General features: G+C 31.3%; 1 protein-coding gene across 2 annotated transcripts; it reads left to right on the top strand.

Moving 5' to 3' along the window:
- Positions 1–13433: 13433 nt before the first annotated feature.
- LOC149574885 (protein Brevis radix-like 1) lies at positions 13434–14617 on the top strand. Of its 2 annotated transcripts, none has more exons than XM_089812143.1 (2): positions 13434–13763; positions 14187–14617. In XM_089812143.1, exons 1-2 carry the CDS (start codon positions 13474–13476, stop codon positions 14209–14211), a joined length of 315 nt encoding a protein of 104 aa, XP_089668269.1. In that variant the 5' UTR covers positions 13434–13473; the 3' UTR covers positions 14212–14617. The 2 variants fall into 2 exon arrangements, with proteins under 2 accessions (XP_089668269.1, XP_089668268.1); XM_089812142.1 differs by having other exon boundaries at positions 13441–13763; positions 14206–14617.
- Positions 14618–18370: the final 3753 nt, after the last annotated feature.

Here is an 18370-nt window from a genome sequence, read left to right on the forward strand (position 1 = left end):
TCTCCTCATTGAGTAAGATTTCCATTGTCTTTTGGAATCTTTTGTCTTTATGATAGTTTTCTATGTCTTTTGGGGCTATTTCTTTAGTATCTCCATATGCATTTGTTAGGTGTAGTGACCTTTGAACTTTTCAATTCTCTAGTTTTTATCTTCGTTTTCTCCTTTACTATTTTCACTGGTTTCATTTTTTTGGTTTGTCATTCTATTTGTATGCAAGTTTTCAATTTGTAGAAGTCTAGAATGTATAGGTGTCTTGTACAAGGGTTCAATATTTCTATTTGTAAATGTAGGCATTCTATTTGTGTTAATAAAGTTAGATTAAGAATGTGACCTTTCAAAGTTTAGATGTTCCTGAAATAGTGGATTCCTAACTAGATTTAAGTTTATGGAAAATACTCATATGATGTAAGGTTGATCAAAAAATGATAGTGATTGATATGATCCTTCCTCAGATGCATGAGGTGATGGAGACCATTTGGATCCTCCACTACATTCAAACTATGTATAGAATTGGGAATGACCTCTACCTTGACTCCTACCTCTACCTCTACCTCTTCTAGCTCAATTGGAATGAAACATGTTTCTGCTTCTATTTGCAATAGTCATAGACAATGACATGTGACAAGGTTTAAATAAGAACCACACTTAGAATTTCATCTAAAAGTATATGTCAGTGACAAAAACAGTGATGTATACCAGGATAAGACTATACAAAGAAGTGGAGAACAATTAAGAGATTGACTATTGCAACAAAAAGGTATGATAACATAGTAGAACACATGGAGCACTATAGATAGAGACTAATTGAGACTTGGGTCACAAGTGTTTAACCAAGTAATTTGTTTTAATTTTAGATTATTGCAGATAGAGAAGTGTAAAAGTGTACTTGAATAGAGACTAGATCATACTAGAGGTTCAATAGAAAGATAGAAAATAACTCACTATTATGGATGAATTATGGAAAATCTCAACAAAGAGAATGATCTCTAATGAAATATTTTGATAGGTTGATGTGAATAAACAAAGAGGTTGCATGTGGAAATACCTTTCTAGGGGAATAAACAAAAAAAACTCATAGATTATGACAAAAATGTGGTAGAGACTGGTATAATGTCACGCAAGAATATAAGGGATCCTATGCAAGAAAGTATATAGATTGATGCAAGAAACTGCAATAGCAAGATCCTAAGATCTTGGCTCATGTGAGATTTCTCGGAAAATCATGCGAGTAATGATAGGACTTCTCAATTTTCACCAGTTTCAAAGAGATTTTGATTAGTTTATTCTAGATTTGACAAACTATAGATAGATTTCTTAGTTTCTAGATAGATTTTGACAGTGTTTTAGATTGAAAAAGTTTTAGTTTGATAAGTTGGACTAGTTAACAAGTGGGTTTTCATATTGATTGAATTAGATAGTAGGGATGCAAGAAGTAGTAAAAAATAATCCAATTAAGGACAAAGCAATTTGGAAGGACAGGGGAGTCTTGATAATATTTTGAATAGTTTGCAAAAAATAAAAAATTACTCAAAATGATACGCTTTATCCCTATAATATAAAATAGTAGAGAAGGGAAAACCTTTATCTCACAACTTATGTGCATATATTCACCTCACACAGTCATGTCACCCCACTAGAGGGCACTGATGTTTTTGGTGTTTCCAAGGCCTCAATAACATATATATTTAAAGGCTACCTTTAGGAAGGAGCTAGTATCATATACCACCTTCCAATAGCCAGGTGCATGCCTATGGTGAGGATCTATAGGAGAGATTCTTCCTCCTCCTTGCTCAAAGATTAAGCCCCCTTCTGGAAGTGAACCGGGTAGAAGCTAACTACAAAGTGTTTATTAGGTTTCCATTCACATTAACCCTTAGTGAACTCACAAGAGAGGTTAAGGCCTATCAACCACAATGACATTTGAAAGTATACAAAATTGGCAAATGAATACTAGAAGCATCACCACTCAGTACAATAGACAAAGCCTCCTCAAGATATGTGATATCTAGAATCAAGAGGAAGGAATTAACATGGCTTTGGAGTATTTCTCTCTATAATTCTTCTTTATTATAGTGAATTGGAATCACCAGTGAAAGGTGGGTGCTCATTTGGGTTGTTCTTAGAGGTTGGGTCACTTAGCCAAGCTCGCTAAAGGTAGCTTGGACTTGGTTCCAAGAGTGAACACAAGGTTACTCATCCTAAATGTCTACACAAAGCAATCTGTTATCTTCAATCTAGATGGGGTTTTACTATAAGCTCTTAGAATCAAGAGTTCAATAGCTAGACCAACTACAGTGAAGGGTTTTAATCTAGATGAATGAAAGATTAAAGTAGAATGTAAATATAATTAAGCTATACTTTAATCTTGTTTGTAACTAATAGTAATCAAGTAGTTTTTGTGTAGGAACATAATCCTATTTTCATGAAATTTTATTTTTTAGTTGGCACAAAAAATCCTAATGTGAACTATCTAATTTTAATAGCTACACTAGAACCTAGCGTGAAAATGAATTAGAGACATCACTCTATATTAACCAAAGCCATTACCAAGCTAGAACTTGGAGTGCAAATGAATGAGAGACATCACTCTATTGTTGGGGATTGGTTGTAGGGTTTTCATATCATTATTCCAATCTTCTATATCTTGAAATGTCTTAATTTGTTATTTAAGGGTCATTGTGTGGATTTCATTTTTCTGTGATGGTGTAAATTACCTCGATAGGTATCACAATTTTAGAATTTATGTACACAAGTGTAAAGTTACTTCTACACATTGATTTCCAAAATTTCATTAACTTTGCTAAAATATCTAGAAATAATATTTGTCTCTTTAAATTAGTTACTAATATCATTGATTATGTAAATCATAGCATGTGATTGATATAATATATCAACAATCAGCATAAACCTTGGGCCTATAAGGAACTAGTTTTTGTACTATAACATTTCATCCAACTAAATTGTAAACAATTCCCATGGTTCAATGGTGAGGTGGAAACACAACAAAAACATGATTGGTGATTTAACTCTCTAAATGGGCACTTTGTCATTTATTTGTCCTTTTATAGGAACACAAAACAAAAGAAATAATCACATCATCATGTCAACAAACATACATATTAGTAATGTTAATGAGGTGAATTCTTAAAGAATGGGTTGAGGGTTAGATTCCCACTCCAACACAGTTTTATTGCAAAGAAAATGGCCAACCTTCTTAGTGCCAATTGGAACTATATTACTTGTCTCATGATGACACATTTCATGAACTAGTTGTCCACATTATTGCTATATTGGATATATTTAACCTTCCACATCATCATCAAGTGGCAATATGTTAGTTTTTTATTGGTCAAATTTATATTACTTGCATCACGATGACTGTGTCATCATCTAGTCATCCACGTTCTTGCTATGTTGGACATTCAACCTACCATGCCATCATCAAGCGAGCATATGTTAGCTTTTGAATGGTCAAATTTTTAGAATTAGTATGCCATGCCATTTGTATGGATTGTTGACATCATGTTGATGTCATAAAGGTCATCTTCCAATTTAGTCAACCCATTGTTGACCGGTTGTAGTTTTTACATAGGGACTCCATTTTATAAACCAAAAATAGTAAGCAATACACCTTGGTATCATCTTTTCTTGGATTTGAGAGGATAAAATTTTCACCGGTTTTTTCCTAGTCAACCTTTGGTTTTCTACTTTGACCAATTATAACTTTTGTGTATGAGCTCCTTTTGACTCCATTCAAATTGTGTAAGGTCTACTTTTCTAAGATCTTCGAAATGATTCTAAGCATTCTCTCCCTTTTGCCCGCCTCTCTCCACCTCTCTTCCTCTCTCCCTAATATGTGTGTGTGTGAGAGAGAGAGAGAGAGATATAGAGAAAACATATAAGAATTAGAGGTACTTATCAAGATAAAAAATAGAGGCCAAAGAGTGACAGAGGTGAGAAACAAAAGAGAGTGATATAATATCCTTTTTAACTTCCACCAAAACTTTGTCAGCTAATTCTATTAATAAATCTACATTAGACTTTTCCATTATTGCTTACACCGATTTCATAACATTTTTATTTAATGGTATAACATTAAAAGCTTGTTCCTCCCTTTTCAAATTCCATTCCATTAGCCTTAGGAGTGCTTTTGTAAACTAGAGATTCAAAAGGAACAACATACCCAAAACAAGCGACTTAGGGCCCGTTTGGTTGCTGGCATAGGATTTGAAAATTAGAAGAGAAAAATGGAATAGGACTGGAATTAAATTCTATTTTTTTTAATAAAAAGACAGATTGGGAATATGAATGGCTATTCTAATTCCATCTTTTTTTTGGCATAGACATATGCTCATTTTGGGGGCAAAATTGGAATATGTCTTCCTATTCCCAATTCTGATTGAGCGTACCAAGCAGCGAATATAGAACATATTCTAATTTTCTCTTCCTATTCCACTCTATTCCAGCAACCAAACGGGCGCTTATAGAAAAACAAAGTCTCCAAATTCAGTTTCCAAAAAGAGGGATCCTTATTGTCATCTCCAAGTATGCCCTCAAAAAAACCATCATGTTGAGTGATGCTTTTTGTTGGGTTCATAAATATCAATTATTAACATCGCTGTTGCAATAACTTTATACACGTCCTAGATGCACTCGAAAGTAAGTAAATAGTAATACGTATAATGTTCATCCTTGCTACTTGACCTAATAGTCAAGGAAAAAAACCTTGTTCAGATGTATTGCTTCTCTGATAAAGATTTGCAGTACAGATTTATGTCAGGGATCTACACAGATTTCTTCACATTTTGAAAACATCAGCCAATTAATTAGACTTTGCTTGATTTCTTCACATTCTATAACAAATCAGCCACTTACTGAGAATTATTCGGTCGGTTTATGATTAACATGAGAAAATCTTAAGAGAGATACTCCACGTACAGGTGAAGTGAGATAAAGCTTTGGATTTGCAATCTATATTGTTGTGTAAATGGAAACAAAAGTTGACCCGTATAAATTGTTTTTAAACAAAGCATTGGGCGCCACACAAATAGGAGACTCGTGATAGCAGCCCTGCTTCAATGTATTACATATTGACAATATCAAACAACAATGCATAAAATATTTATTATCTTAACATTGAGTTTTATTGTTAACTTCGTATGATAATGGAATGTTGAGAGCCTGGTAATGTTAACTTTTATTCTTTTAGGTTAAATTTGAAAACAAATTTGACAACCATCTACATGTCAAAAGTTTAAATCTTATTATAAATAGAATATATTTTTTTAAATTATTTAATAAATATTGCATAAAATATTTGTTTAAATTATAATATTTGGAGATATAAATCATCCATTTTTTTAGAAAGAAAAACAAAAATATTAAGTTGGTAAAAAGTAAAATAAATGGAAATAAAAGAAATATAAATAATTTTAGATGTAGTGAATTGAATTATAATTATTTTGTAGTGGATCGACATATGTAGATAGATTTATTTAAGATATCTATACTAGTTATAATAGATTTATATTTTTGTTGTACACCATGAAGATTGGGATAATAGAAAAAGTATATAGTCAATTGTATTGCTAATTTTTTTTAATATATATTTTTAAAAAATTGAATAAACGATTTCAAAATAATTTATTTAAGAAATATTTTTAATATAATTTAGTTTATTAAAAAAAATAGGAACAGATAATTAAGCATTATATTTGGTAAAGTTAAACCAAGACAAATTAATAAAATAGTGAGTAAGTACGTGTGCAATATAACAATAATAGATTATTCTTTTATTCAACAAAGTAAATAAAGTATAATATTATTATTTAAAAATTAGCATATTGTGTTTAAAATTTCAATATATTCATCCATCAAAAGAAGCAGTAGATCAAAATTGAAAATCTCATAAAAAAATTATATAAGAATTGTTGGTATCTATGACCAAACATATATGAATTATTATTGATTGTTAGTTTATGGTGATTGATCAGGGAAGTACTATACATACTTCATAAATTCCTTGGGGTTCAGGGCATCGCCCCAAAATGTTTTTTGGGCTACTATTCGCCAATGGCTAATATTCATCAATTGGCTATTGCTTATATTCACAATTTATGGCTGACATGTTGTAACTAATTTTAACCCTAAAGCGGGAAAATACTTGTATAAAAAGGCTTAAGGTCAGCAATTGTTTCATAAAAAGTGATGCGAAAATTGGTTCTTGTGGTGGTATTGAGCTGTAAGGGATTATGAATTGTAATCAAGTTGTAATCACTAGATCGTAATAATATTGGACTTGCTATTTGGTGGATGTAGCTCAAGGTTTGGATGAACCACATTAAATCTTGGTGTCTTCTATTCTTTTCTGTTTGATCTATTATTTTATGATATTGTTTATATTTGCATGTAATTGTTATTTCTGTCTGAGGTTTAATCCTAACAAGTGGTATCAGAGCGAAGTTTTTTTTTCAATTATCATCTATAGGAAAGTCTCATGGTTGAGTGGAAGTGGTGGCAGATGAAGGTAAATTGAGGGTTGACAAGTTTAATGGGTAGAACTTCTAGTTATAGAAGATGCAAATGGAGGACTATCTCTATCAGAAGGATTTTTGAAAACCATTGGAAGGAAAAACAAAGAATCAGGGATCTATGTCAAATGATGACTAGGATCTTTTAGATAGAAAGGCACTTGGAAGCATTCGATTATTCTTGGCACCATCAGTGGAATTTAATATTATAAAAGTGAAGATGGTGGAAGAGTTGATGGAAACTCTAAAGAAATTGTATGAAAATCCCTCTGCTTCAAGCAAGGTATTTCTCATGAAACATTTATTTAATATGAAAATGACAGAAGGTGGATGTATTGGGGATCATTTAAATGAGTTTAATACTGTTACTAGTCAGTTATCTTCTATGGATATTAATTTTGATAGGGAAATTAGGGCTATCTTGATTTTATGTTCTTTGCCTGAAAGTTGGAATGACTTGGTAATGGTTGTGAATAATTCTATTTTTGGATCTCGTACCCTAAAATATGATGATGTGATCAATGTTATTTTGAGTGAGGAAACTCGTAGGAAAACCTAGGGTGGATCTACATCAGGAAGTGCTTTGAATGTACAAAGTCGAGGTAGAATGATTGAGAGAGGAAATAATTCTGAAAATTGTGGGAAATCAAGAGGAAAGTTAAAGGGGAGGAGGTCTCAATTGAGAGGACCAAACGACTGCTAGTACTTTGGGAAACCATGGCATAAAATGAAAGATTGTTGGGCTCGAAAGAAAAATGAAGGAGATAAACTAGATGGAGATAAGGAGGCAAACGTGGTAAGTATAAAATCTAAAGAGGATGCTTTACTTCTATCTATAGAAAGTGTCGATGATTCATGGGTTTTAAATTATGGTGCTTCATTTCATGCTACACCTCATAGATGTTATTTTATTGATTATACATCCAAGGCGATTTTGGACTGGTTTATTTTGGAAATAATGAACCCTGTTAGATTATTGGAAAGGGAAAAGTTAAGATTAAGTTAAAGAATGGGAATCATTAGCTAGTACATGAGGTAAGACATGTTCCAAGGCTAAGTAGGAATTTAATTTCAGCAAGGTAACTTAGTGATGAGGGTTGTGTAGTTACTTTTAATGATGAAAATTGAAAAGTTTCAAAAGGTTCCCTTGTAGTAGCAAAAGGTGTGAAAGCAGACACCTTATATCTTTGTACAGGTCATATTGTTCTTTCTACTTCAATTGTTTCAAAGAAAAATGAATGTTTAGGAACAATTGTTGCAGTTGAGTAGGTAGAACAAATAGTTTTTGTAGATTTTGATACAACGCTATGGCACAATAGACCTAGGCATATGAGTGAGAAAAGTATGAAAGTTATTCATTCAAAGAAAGTTTTACCAGGTTTGAAATGTGTTAATATGGATTTCTATGAAATTTGTGTGTATGGAAAACAAAAGAGAGTGAGTTTTGTGAAGACTAGGAAGGAAAAAAGGAGAGATCAGAGCTTGTGCATATGAATGTACGGGGACCAGCTCTAGCATCTTCCCTTGGTGGCTCTTATTATTATGTTACATTTATTGATGTTGCAACAAGAAAAGTATAGGTTTATTTTCTTACACCAAAATCTAATGTATTTCAAACTTTTAAGAAATGGAAATGCTTGGTTGAAAATGAGACTAAAAAGAAATTAAAATGTCTTAGATCTAATAATGGTGGTGAGTATTACAATCATAAATTTGAAAATTATTGCTCTGCTAATGGTTTTAGTAGACAGAAAATGTTCCAAGGACTCCACAGGAAAATGGAGTGGTTGAACGCATGAAGAGGACTATAATGGAGCGTGCAAGGAGAATGAGGTTGCATGTTGGGTTGCCCTTACACATGTGGTTGAAGGCTATCAATACTATTGTATATTTGATTAATAGAGGTCCCTCTACTCCATTGTGTTGTGGTATTCTCGAGGAAGCATGGACTAGTAAGAGGGTGAGTTATTCTTTTCTCAAAACCTATGGTTGTGAAGCTTTTGTTCATATAGATTCTAAAAATAAAACAAAGTTGGAAGATAATTCAAAGAAATGTGTATTTGTTGCATATGACATTAATGAATTTGGTTATAGGCTTTGGGATTTTGAAAATCATAAAATTATAAGAAGCAGGGATGTCATATTCAATGAGAAAGTGTTGTACAAAGATCTATTGCAACAACATAAGAAGAAAGAAGATGATTATGTAGTGCTGGATGATACTCCAAAAGATGATGTTCCAACCATTCCTCATGATGTGCAACAACTGCAACAACAAATACCACACACCACAATATTGAGTTTTGTTCTAAGTATTGTGGCTATTGAAGATTTGCACTTGGAGTAGCTTGATGTTAAAAAAACTTTCCTTCATGGTGATTTGGATGAAGAGATATATATGGCACAATCAGAGAGATTTGAGGTCAAAGGTAAGGAGAACTTAGTGTGCAGATTGAAGAAAAGTTTATATGGCTTGAAGAAAGTACCTTGAAAATGATATCTAAAATTTGACAATTTTATGCATGTGCATGGATATAGTAAGTGTCATTCAAATCATTGTGTTTATTTTAAGAGGTTGGATGATGAAAACTACATAATTTTATGTTGATATGTTGATGATATGCTTGTAGCTGGGTCTAGCGTGGATCATATTAAGGGGCTGAAATGCTAGTTAGCACATGCATTTTCTATGAAGGATTTAGGGGCCGCAAAACAAATCCTTGGTATGAAGATTTGAAAAGATAGGAAGAACAAGAAATTGACGCTATCTCAGGCTGATTATGTTAAGAAGTTGTTGCAATGTTTCTCTATGGAGAATGTTAAAGCTATTAGCACACCTTTACCTGGTCATTTGAAGTTGACTAAGGATATGTGTCCAAAGAGATGAGAAGAGGAGGATAAGATTTCCAAGGTGCCCTATGCTTCAGCTATAGGAAGCTTGATGTATGCTTTGGTATGTACAAGGCCAGATATTTCACATATAGTGGCAGTTGTTAGTAAGCATATGAGTCATCCAAAAATTGAGCATTAAAATGTAGTTAAATAGATTCTTAGATATTTGAGAGGAACATCCAATAAGTGTTTACACTTTGGGGGCTCTACTACTAATTTATAGGGTTATGTTGAATTAGATTTGTTAGGGGATATTAATGCTAGCAGAGTACTATAGATTATGTATTTACTATTGGTGGGGTACCAGTGAGCTAGGTTTCTAGGTTACAAAAGGTTAATGCTTTATCCACTATAGAGGCAGAGTATGTTGTTGCTACAGAGGAAACTAAGGACATGATATGGCTTTAGTTCTTCTTGGAAGAATTGGGACACTGCCAGAAGAGTAATTATTTGTTTATAGATAGTTAGAGTGCTATTCATCTTCTGAAGAATTTTTCTCAGCATTCAAAGACAAAACACATTCAGTTATGGTACCATTTCATTTGGTCAGTTTTGGATGATGGATAGTTAAAGTTGGACAAGATACATAAAAATGACAATCCAATAGATATGTTTACAAAGGTAGTGACAAGGGAGACGTTGAATTCCTCTCCAGCTTCAATTGGTCTTCTAGACTAAATAGGAATAAAAGAACAATAAAGTCAAAGGTGGTTTGATCCAATGGGAGCCACATGTGGTAGTGGTATTGCTATAGGGCCAGTCTTCAAGTAGGAGATTGTTGTCTAGTGTGGAGTCTGATCAGTCCCCAAGTGGGAGACTGGAAGTTTGTGGCGATTGATCAAGGAAGTACTATACATGCATCATAAATTCTTTGGGGTTTGGGACATCACCCCCAAAAGAAAAATTTGGGCTACTATTCGCCAATGGTGGGCTAATATTCGACAATTGGCTATTGCTTATAGTCACCAATTTATGGCCAACATGTTGTAACTAGTTTTAACCCTAAAATGGGAAAAATACTTGTATAAAAGGGCTTAAAGTTAGGGATTGTTTCATAAGCAGTGATGCAAAAATTGATTCTTGCAGTAGTATTGATTTGTAAGGGATTACAAATTGTAATCAGGTTGTAATCATTGGATCATAATAATATTAGACTTGATCTTTGGTGAACATAGCCCAAGGCTTTGGTGAACCACATTAAATCTTGGTGTCTTGTGTTCTTTTTTGTGTGATCTATTATGTTCTGATATTGTTTATATTTTCATGTAATTGTTATTTATGTTTGAGGTTTAATTCTAACATTAACTACATCCACATCAACCACTTGATTTTGGATTTGATAAATAATAATCCTTCTCTACCAAATTTTTAATGCTATCAATAGTGTCTTTAGTCACCTGATAAATTGTTGTCGATTATTTTCATCCTGGTTTCCAACCCCATAATTCTTTCCTCATAGTTGATATTCATGTATAAGAAAGAGACAATATTTTTTTCCCTCATTTTCACCCCAAGGAGCATCCTAATTCTAAATGTTATCTAATTTACTTTGAATAGAGCATAATATTATTATTTTAATTTGGTTGATTTCACAAAATAACCACTTTGATCATCCTAAAAAAACAAAACAAAAAATCATTCCTCATAAACTCAAAATTAAAATTGATATGTGATGAATTGTTTGTTACATCTTGAGGAAAAAGAGGGTCTTGCCTCATGATCGATAGCTGGATAATACTCCTCAATGCCACCTTGGTGAGATGAATCTCTCATGACAAAAAAATGAGAGTTAAGTTCATGTTGACATGAAACATCTTTACCTATAATTAATTCTATGAAGGAGCCCATATTTATTTTAGATTTTATTAAATTTAAGAATAAGATTCTAGAGAAATATGCAATAAAATGAATACAAAATTAGTACATAAAAGTAAAATAAAATATCATATGAATACTAACTTATGTGCATATATAATAAGAGCTTTGTCTTTGAAAAAATTCAATTTTATTTTGGTTTGTTCAACAAAATAAATGGATACAATTTGTTCCACATGCAATATAAAGTCTTGATATAATGTCCTTGTTACATTAGCTTCTAAGAAAAAATGTCAAAATAACATGTACATTTATATTTATTTACATGTCCTGATAATGTAAGGTCTAAATTTAACCTTTAAAATGAAAAGGAATCCAATAGTAGTCTACTTGAGACAACAACAAGAAAAATAGAGCTTTAGCAAGATCAAGCTTCATTACCAAAAATTTTCTATTTGAGGACTACATACAAAAACTCCACCACCTTTAAATCAAAATGACAGTCAAATTATGTATCAACAATTAAAATTTCTTTTTATGAAAAGATAACTTTAACATATTTACAGATCATATAATTAATATTCTAGTAATCAAGTTTTATTTTCAATGCTTTCTAATATTGATATTAAATAATAATATAAATTGATTAAATCTTAAGTAAATGATTAATCATTTGAATGTTTAATCTAAAACAATATTCCCAAATGAATCTAAAGAAAAAGAAGAAGTCAAATGACTTCTTCAATATATTTCAAAAACACTATCCATAATACTTGTCAATTTATTACAATCAATATTATTAATTTACAAAGACAATCTTAATTACACTTAAATACATTATTTTTAATAAGGAAAAATAGATTTTGTAATGAAACATGTCATATTTAAATTTTTTTTTTTTTTAAATAACTTCTTAGAAAAGATTATCATGTCATACATATTATTCTACTTGTATTACATTCACTTCTCTACAAATAGTCAATTACTATATCCACCAATCAAAAGTCCTATTTTTTGGAACTAATTGTTAATAGTAATATAATTATATTCAATAAAATTATATAATTATGTAAATAAATCTGTTATCATATGTATATATAGATTTACTTATATGTTATATATCGTAAAATTCACTTCTCCACAATTAGTCAATTATTGTATTCTTTTCCATCAATGTTACCAATTTTCATATTGGAAGAATTGATTCTATATTATAAGAGTCAGTCTTTCATAAGCTCCTCCATATTGCATTTGTTTCCACCAAATTTAACGGTAATATAATTATTTTCAATAAAACTATTTAATTATATAAATAGATCTTATAATAATTCATATATCACAACAAAATTATAATATATACTCACTATATTACAATTTAAAAGATATCTTGTATTAGTATATAATCTCTATAATTAATAGTATTATATTGTACATGCAAGATTATCATCCCAAATGTTGTTGGAAAATCTCTAGATAATCAAATCTAGATATTAAATATTTCATTAATATGAATTGTAAAAATCTAATAAATCTAATAATCTCATCATTTCTAATGTATATTTTAACAACATAATTTAAAACCATTCATATTAAACTTATAATATATACATTGTAAAATAAGTATTACAATTTAAAATATAATATTAAATAATCTTTATAATATACTAGTACTATATTATATATAATATATAGTTCAATATTGTAAAATAGAATTAAATATATGCTACAATATATCTTTTATTTCCTAATATAATACAAACTGCATTCACAAGCATTATATGACACTTAATTTGTCAACATCAGTAGTACGAATTCTCTTGTAATTCACAAAATGGACAAGATGGGCATAAACAAAATTGAAACTAGACACTTTTAATCAGTACACAATTACTTTCTACTTGACCATATGTTTGACAATAATAACATATGGACATTTTCACACACAGTGCAGCCTAACTTTATGTCATGACTAACATGGTAATTTGCAACCACCAACCTAGAATGTGTCATTCGGGACAACTATTCATGAAAATGCGTTTTGGCTTGTCATACACGTTGATTTCTTAGTGCACAAACTTTAAACATTCTTCACAGCTAAAATATTGAATTGACTAAGGTGCTCTTAAGGTATTCTACAATCAAGTATATTGCAACAGTTGAAGAAATTCTACTAAATAACAGTTTAAAAGGTATAAAGATGGCAGAGATTATGCAAAGGTTTGGAATATGATTGAGAATGAAGGGAAGTAGAAAGAGGTTGTTTTCTATTTTCCTTAATTGCTTCTCTCCTGGAAAACCATATCAAGTAGAAGATGATAATAATAATAATATTGAGTTGTTTCGAGAAGAAGATATCAGTAATATTGAGCTTCCACAAGAAGACCGTGATAATATTAATCTTTCACAAAGCATTGAAGAAGAAAAAGAAGAAGAAGAAGAATATACAGAAGAGTTTGAACAAGGTGTGCAAATTACTGTTCAAGTTGTGGCTGGTGGATCTCTTCAAGTTAAATGTATTAAATTCAGGTAAAATGATATTATAATTGTGATGTTGTTATCACAATTCAATTATATAATCTTTGATAACTTTAAGGTTATAGAATCAATTGTAGTAAGTAACAGTTTCTGGCAGAGATTGTGTTCGAGTTTTTGCATCAGTGTTCCTGAACACACTCTGTGATTCCTTATCCGGATCACACTCTGTGATTCCTTAAAATAAGGAATCACAGATTGTGATTGGAACGTAGATGCAAAAACTCCAACACAATCTCTTCGAGAAACTGTCACTTACTACATGATGGATTGTGGAAAATTGATGTCCTTAAGAATCTATTGATAGACTATTAGAAAAAGTAATGAATTTAGTTGTATAGTTTTTGTCAAACTCATTTTAGATTTAATTAATTGTTTTAAGGAGAATATTAGATCATGATTATAAAATGTGAATAGAAATGAAATGTGGGTGCAGTCGTGAAGTGTTTAGCGAAAGGCAGGCGAGATTGTGGTGGGAGGAAAACAGGGTGAGGGTGCGTGAACATTATGCATCCACTGGGAACTGAAATATTGATTTTTCCTATTTGAGATACATTATGTTTTCTATATGCACGTTGGATGGAAATAATCTTCTTAGTTTGCTTTGTTGTCGAAAAGTGGTGGTATCAATGATCCAATATTTGTTCTCTGGGTCATCTTTATGATGAGATTTGGGACTGCAAGGGCGTATGGCTAAACCATTTATTGTTTAGTTTATCTCAACTTTTCTCTACTTCAATGATGGTACATCTGTGAAGTGAGGAAAAGAAGCTTCGGTTCTGTTATATAAGTTGTATTAAGAATAGCAAATCAAAATATTAATATATTATGGAGATTTATAGTTACAATGTGTAATGTTACAATTATTTTTTATAAAAGCAGTAGAAAGAGGGTTCTGGCCTATGGTACAAGGAGTACTTTAGATGCACATTAACAATGTATCAACAATACTAAGAGAATGGAAAGATAAGGAGTCCAACAGTAAAACTAACTTCAGAAAAGATTTAAGCATTAGAGTTTCAGCAAGATCAATTAACAGAAAGCAAAATAAACTATGAGAGTTCATCATATCATAAAAGATTAAACTATTAAGCCATACATGGCTAGAGTTTTTAAACATGTAGAAGGTCTTAAGAGTATCAATGTCCCACTGGCTATAAACAAACTAGCTACCGCAAGCCTCTTGAACAACAAAATGTCAGCCCACTCTTATTAAAGAACTTGAAAAGCTCCTTAGCCTCTTTTCCCTGAGTAGCATCCACACCAGAAATCTTGAAAAGACCAATAACATTATGACTACATTTTGCCTTGTCATATTGAAAAAGGTATCTAAAAGGAGCACAATAATGTAAGGCAATTGTGACTTCACATCTAGTAATCGTACTTTTTGTGAAAGAAAGAAATGGAATTGTAAGCAAAACAAAAGCATATGAGTAATTATTTTTTTATTTTTAAATATCTTGTCTATTGTTTATAACTCATTTCCTATACACAAATAGTATAATATACAATCAAAGATTATGCCCTCCCTTCTATACTTCTCATTGGTGCTATCGTCCTCCTTTAGAAAATAGGGGAAAAAATGTATACAAATATATATTAGTAATTTATTTTTTATTTTTTTGGTTGCATAAATATATTGTCAGCTATTTATAGTTTTCTTTATTTTTGATTTTATAGTTGCATAAATATATTGTCGGTTATTTCTAGTTTTCTATGTGTACGGAAAAAATATAGATAACATACATCATAGAGTTTATGCTCTTTTTTTTAGGAGGCGTTTATGAAATGAGATTAAAAGTATTATTGTATAAGATTAATAAGAATTTTTCTAATAAATAGAAATGTTTTTTTAAAGTTTGTGTCTTCATCAAATTCATTTGAAGAGACCAACTTTCACATATTTTGGATCTTAGAGTTTTAATCTTAATTGTTAATTAATAAAATTTCAATATCAATAATATGAAGAAAAATATTTTATAGAATCTTTTTTCAATAGACTGCAATCTAAAATTTAGAAAAAGTGTACAAGAAGAATGAGCTTCTCAAACTTAACAAAAAAATCTATAATGTTAACAATAATAATTAAGATTTAAATAGAATCTTTCAATACAACCAAAAACAAAATTTAAATGTAAGAGACACGCTTGGCTCTCCAGACTTACATATAATATAAAGCATCCATATATCATTATCTGTATGCATAAATACATGTACATATATAATGAATATGCAAAGAATTTTAAATAACAATAGTTGATATTAAATTATAGTAGATATTTTTTATATGAGACTATGTCAAACAACATAGAAATCATATTATTTATCATGATGAAATTTATTTCCCTTCTTCCTGTTAATGGATTTAGAAGCTTCGATTATACATGTGATAAATGTATGGATGGGGGAAAAATTAAAACATCCAAGTACTGGAGCTCTATTTTTAGATTGTATAACTTCCACAAAGCTATGTGTCCTCCTAGGAACACCATGCTTATCAAACCCACTACACCTAACACTTCCCATCTAGTTTTTTCTATTTTCATACCCTACTGGAGGTGGACCTTAGAAATATTAGTACTGAGTCTATAGGGGGTAGAAGGCCATCCCAATACTTTCTTAATTACCTAGGTAAAAAGAAATAGGTTAAAAATTTAAAAAACTCCAAGTGGGGGAATAGTGAAACATCTCTACCATAAATAAAAGGCCTCCCCTGTCAACACTAAAGAAGCCTCTCAGAAACCATCTCATGTCATTGCTACTTTTAGCATTAATATTGTGGACTTGACTGCCAAGAAAGAAACTTTGGCCCCCCCATGAGGAAACATAAGCAAGAACCCCTAGTTAGTCCTGACCTCCTACCTCCTTTCTGATTCATTCCCCCACTTTGCCTCCTCCCCACGCCCACACTTTGTCCCCTCCCTATGTCCACACTTTTTCCAAGACCCCCACCCTCTCCCTAGTTTGGATATGAAGAAAAAGTTTTGGATTGAGTTGCTGATATAAGATTGTTTTGAAGTGAAGAATCTGTAATGAAACAATCATTATTTTGTCAATGATGTCAAACCTACTAACTTCTAGTGACACAATTGCTTTTTGGTTTGAAAGCTATCATTTAGTTGATTGATGAAGAGGATTTGAAAAGAGGAGATAACAATAGCACCTAAAGAAAGGCTAAGTTATTTGGTACATGTAAAAGAACCACTAAGACCAAGCAAGACATTGATACTATAGTGTATTGTTTATCTACTTAAAGTCTGAAATGAAAGATTACTCAAGTTAAGACTAGAAGAAGGCTAAGTAAGGAAAGTGTTTTTCAAGCCTTGCCAAGTTGTTAGGGGAAGCCAAGTAGAAATCAATGGAATTTGAGTAAATATCAAGAGGTGCAAAGCAAAGATGAAAAATAGTGCAAGCCAAGTGATTGTTAGTATATACCAAGTCAATTTTAGTTGATGCCAAGCATTAGTAAACTTTAGTGTTTTCTGAGTAAAAGAACAACATAGATGTTGGGTGACAACATATTGATGTCGAGTGCTAATAGATATGTTAAATCAAAGATTTGACGAATCTAAGCTAATTATTTTATTTTCTTGAATTGTGTGAAGCTTGTGGAAGATAATTATGATGAGCTGGTGGTACAGAATTCAAGGTAAACCATTTTGAAGTGAATTCAAGGAAGATTGTAGAAGACGTTTCTAGACGAACCAAATGGAAAAAGTGGGTAGATTCGTTATATCCTATCACGATTGTGGTTAAGCAACAAAAGATCTTAATTCTCTATTTATAGAGATGGCTAGTCAGAAGTAAAGGTTGGCATGTGTGAGAACCTAAGGAAGATAAGGATTCTAGGATATTGGTTCATCAAGTGGCCAACCAGAAGTGACTGCAATTGGCATGCATAAAAAGAAGGCTTAAGAGTATGAACTTTTGAAGGGTGAGCAAGCTGTTAGAGCTAAAGTCTATGAAAGACAAGAAAAATGGAGGACTAAAACAGAGATCTATAATTTGCAAGTGAGTTGTAATTTGTTATCAGATCAAGTCTTACTATTACTTTCTAATCATTGTATCAGTCTAGGGTAAATCCTTTGGATTAAGGTTGACCTAATAGTCATTTTTAAATCCTTTAACCAGGTGACATTCTAATGGAACAATCTAAAGTTCTCTAACAAGGATCACTCCTAAAAAAGTGATTAAAATTCTTTAACCAAGTCACATTTAAACATGTGTACTATAACCTTTAACAAGGTTGGCCTTTCATAGGGCAGCACTTCAGAAGAGTGAGAATTAGTAGCATGTTACCAGTGGGTTTTCCCAAATTGAGTTTCCATGTAAAATCCTTGTGTCAAATGTATTATTGAATATGTTATGATTCATTTTTACATTCTTGCAAAGTTATTTTGACCTAAGACAATAACCTACAAAGTTATGTATTGTATGATCTAATGGATGCATGCATGATAATGTTTTATAGATATGGTTCTACTAAGAATTGGAGAGTTTTTTTTTTGTAGATCTGGACCCTAGATAACTGATTCACCACCCCCCCCTACAATTATTCTAAAGAATTCCAATAATTGGTATCAATGTACCATAGTGCTTAA

This window comes from Cupressus sempervirens, chromosome 2 (genome assembly GCF_028749045.1).
Source record: "Cupressus sempervirens isolate cs-2001-9-10 chromosome 2, ASM2874904v1, whole genome shotgun sequence".
NCBI lineage: Eukaryota > Viridiplantae > Streptophyta > Pinopsida > Cupressales > Cupressaceae > Cupressus > Cupressus sempervirens.

Coding starts and splice junctions, on each gene's coding strand:
- LOC149574885 (XM_089812142.1), top strand. CDS start 13,474: ATGAAGGGAAGTAGAAAGAGGTTGTTTTCTATTTTCCTTAATTGCTTC. Junction 13,764..14,205: donor GTTAAATGTATTAAATTCAG/GTAAAATGATAT, acceptor ATGTGGGTGCAG/TCGTGAAGTGTTTAGCGAAA.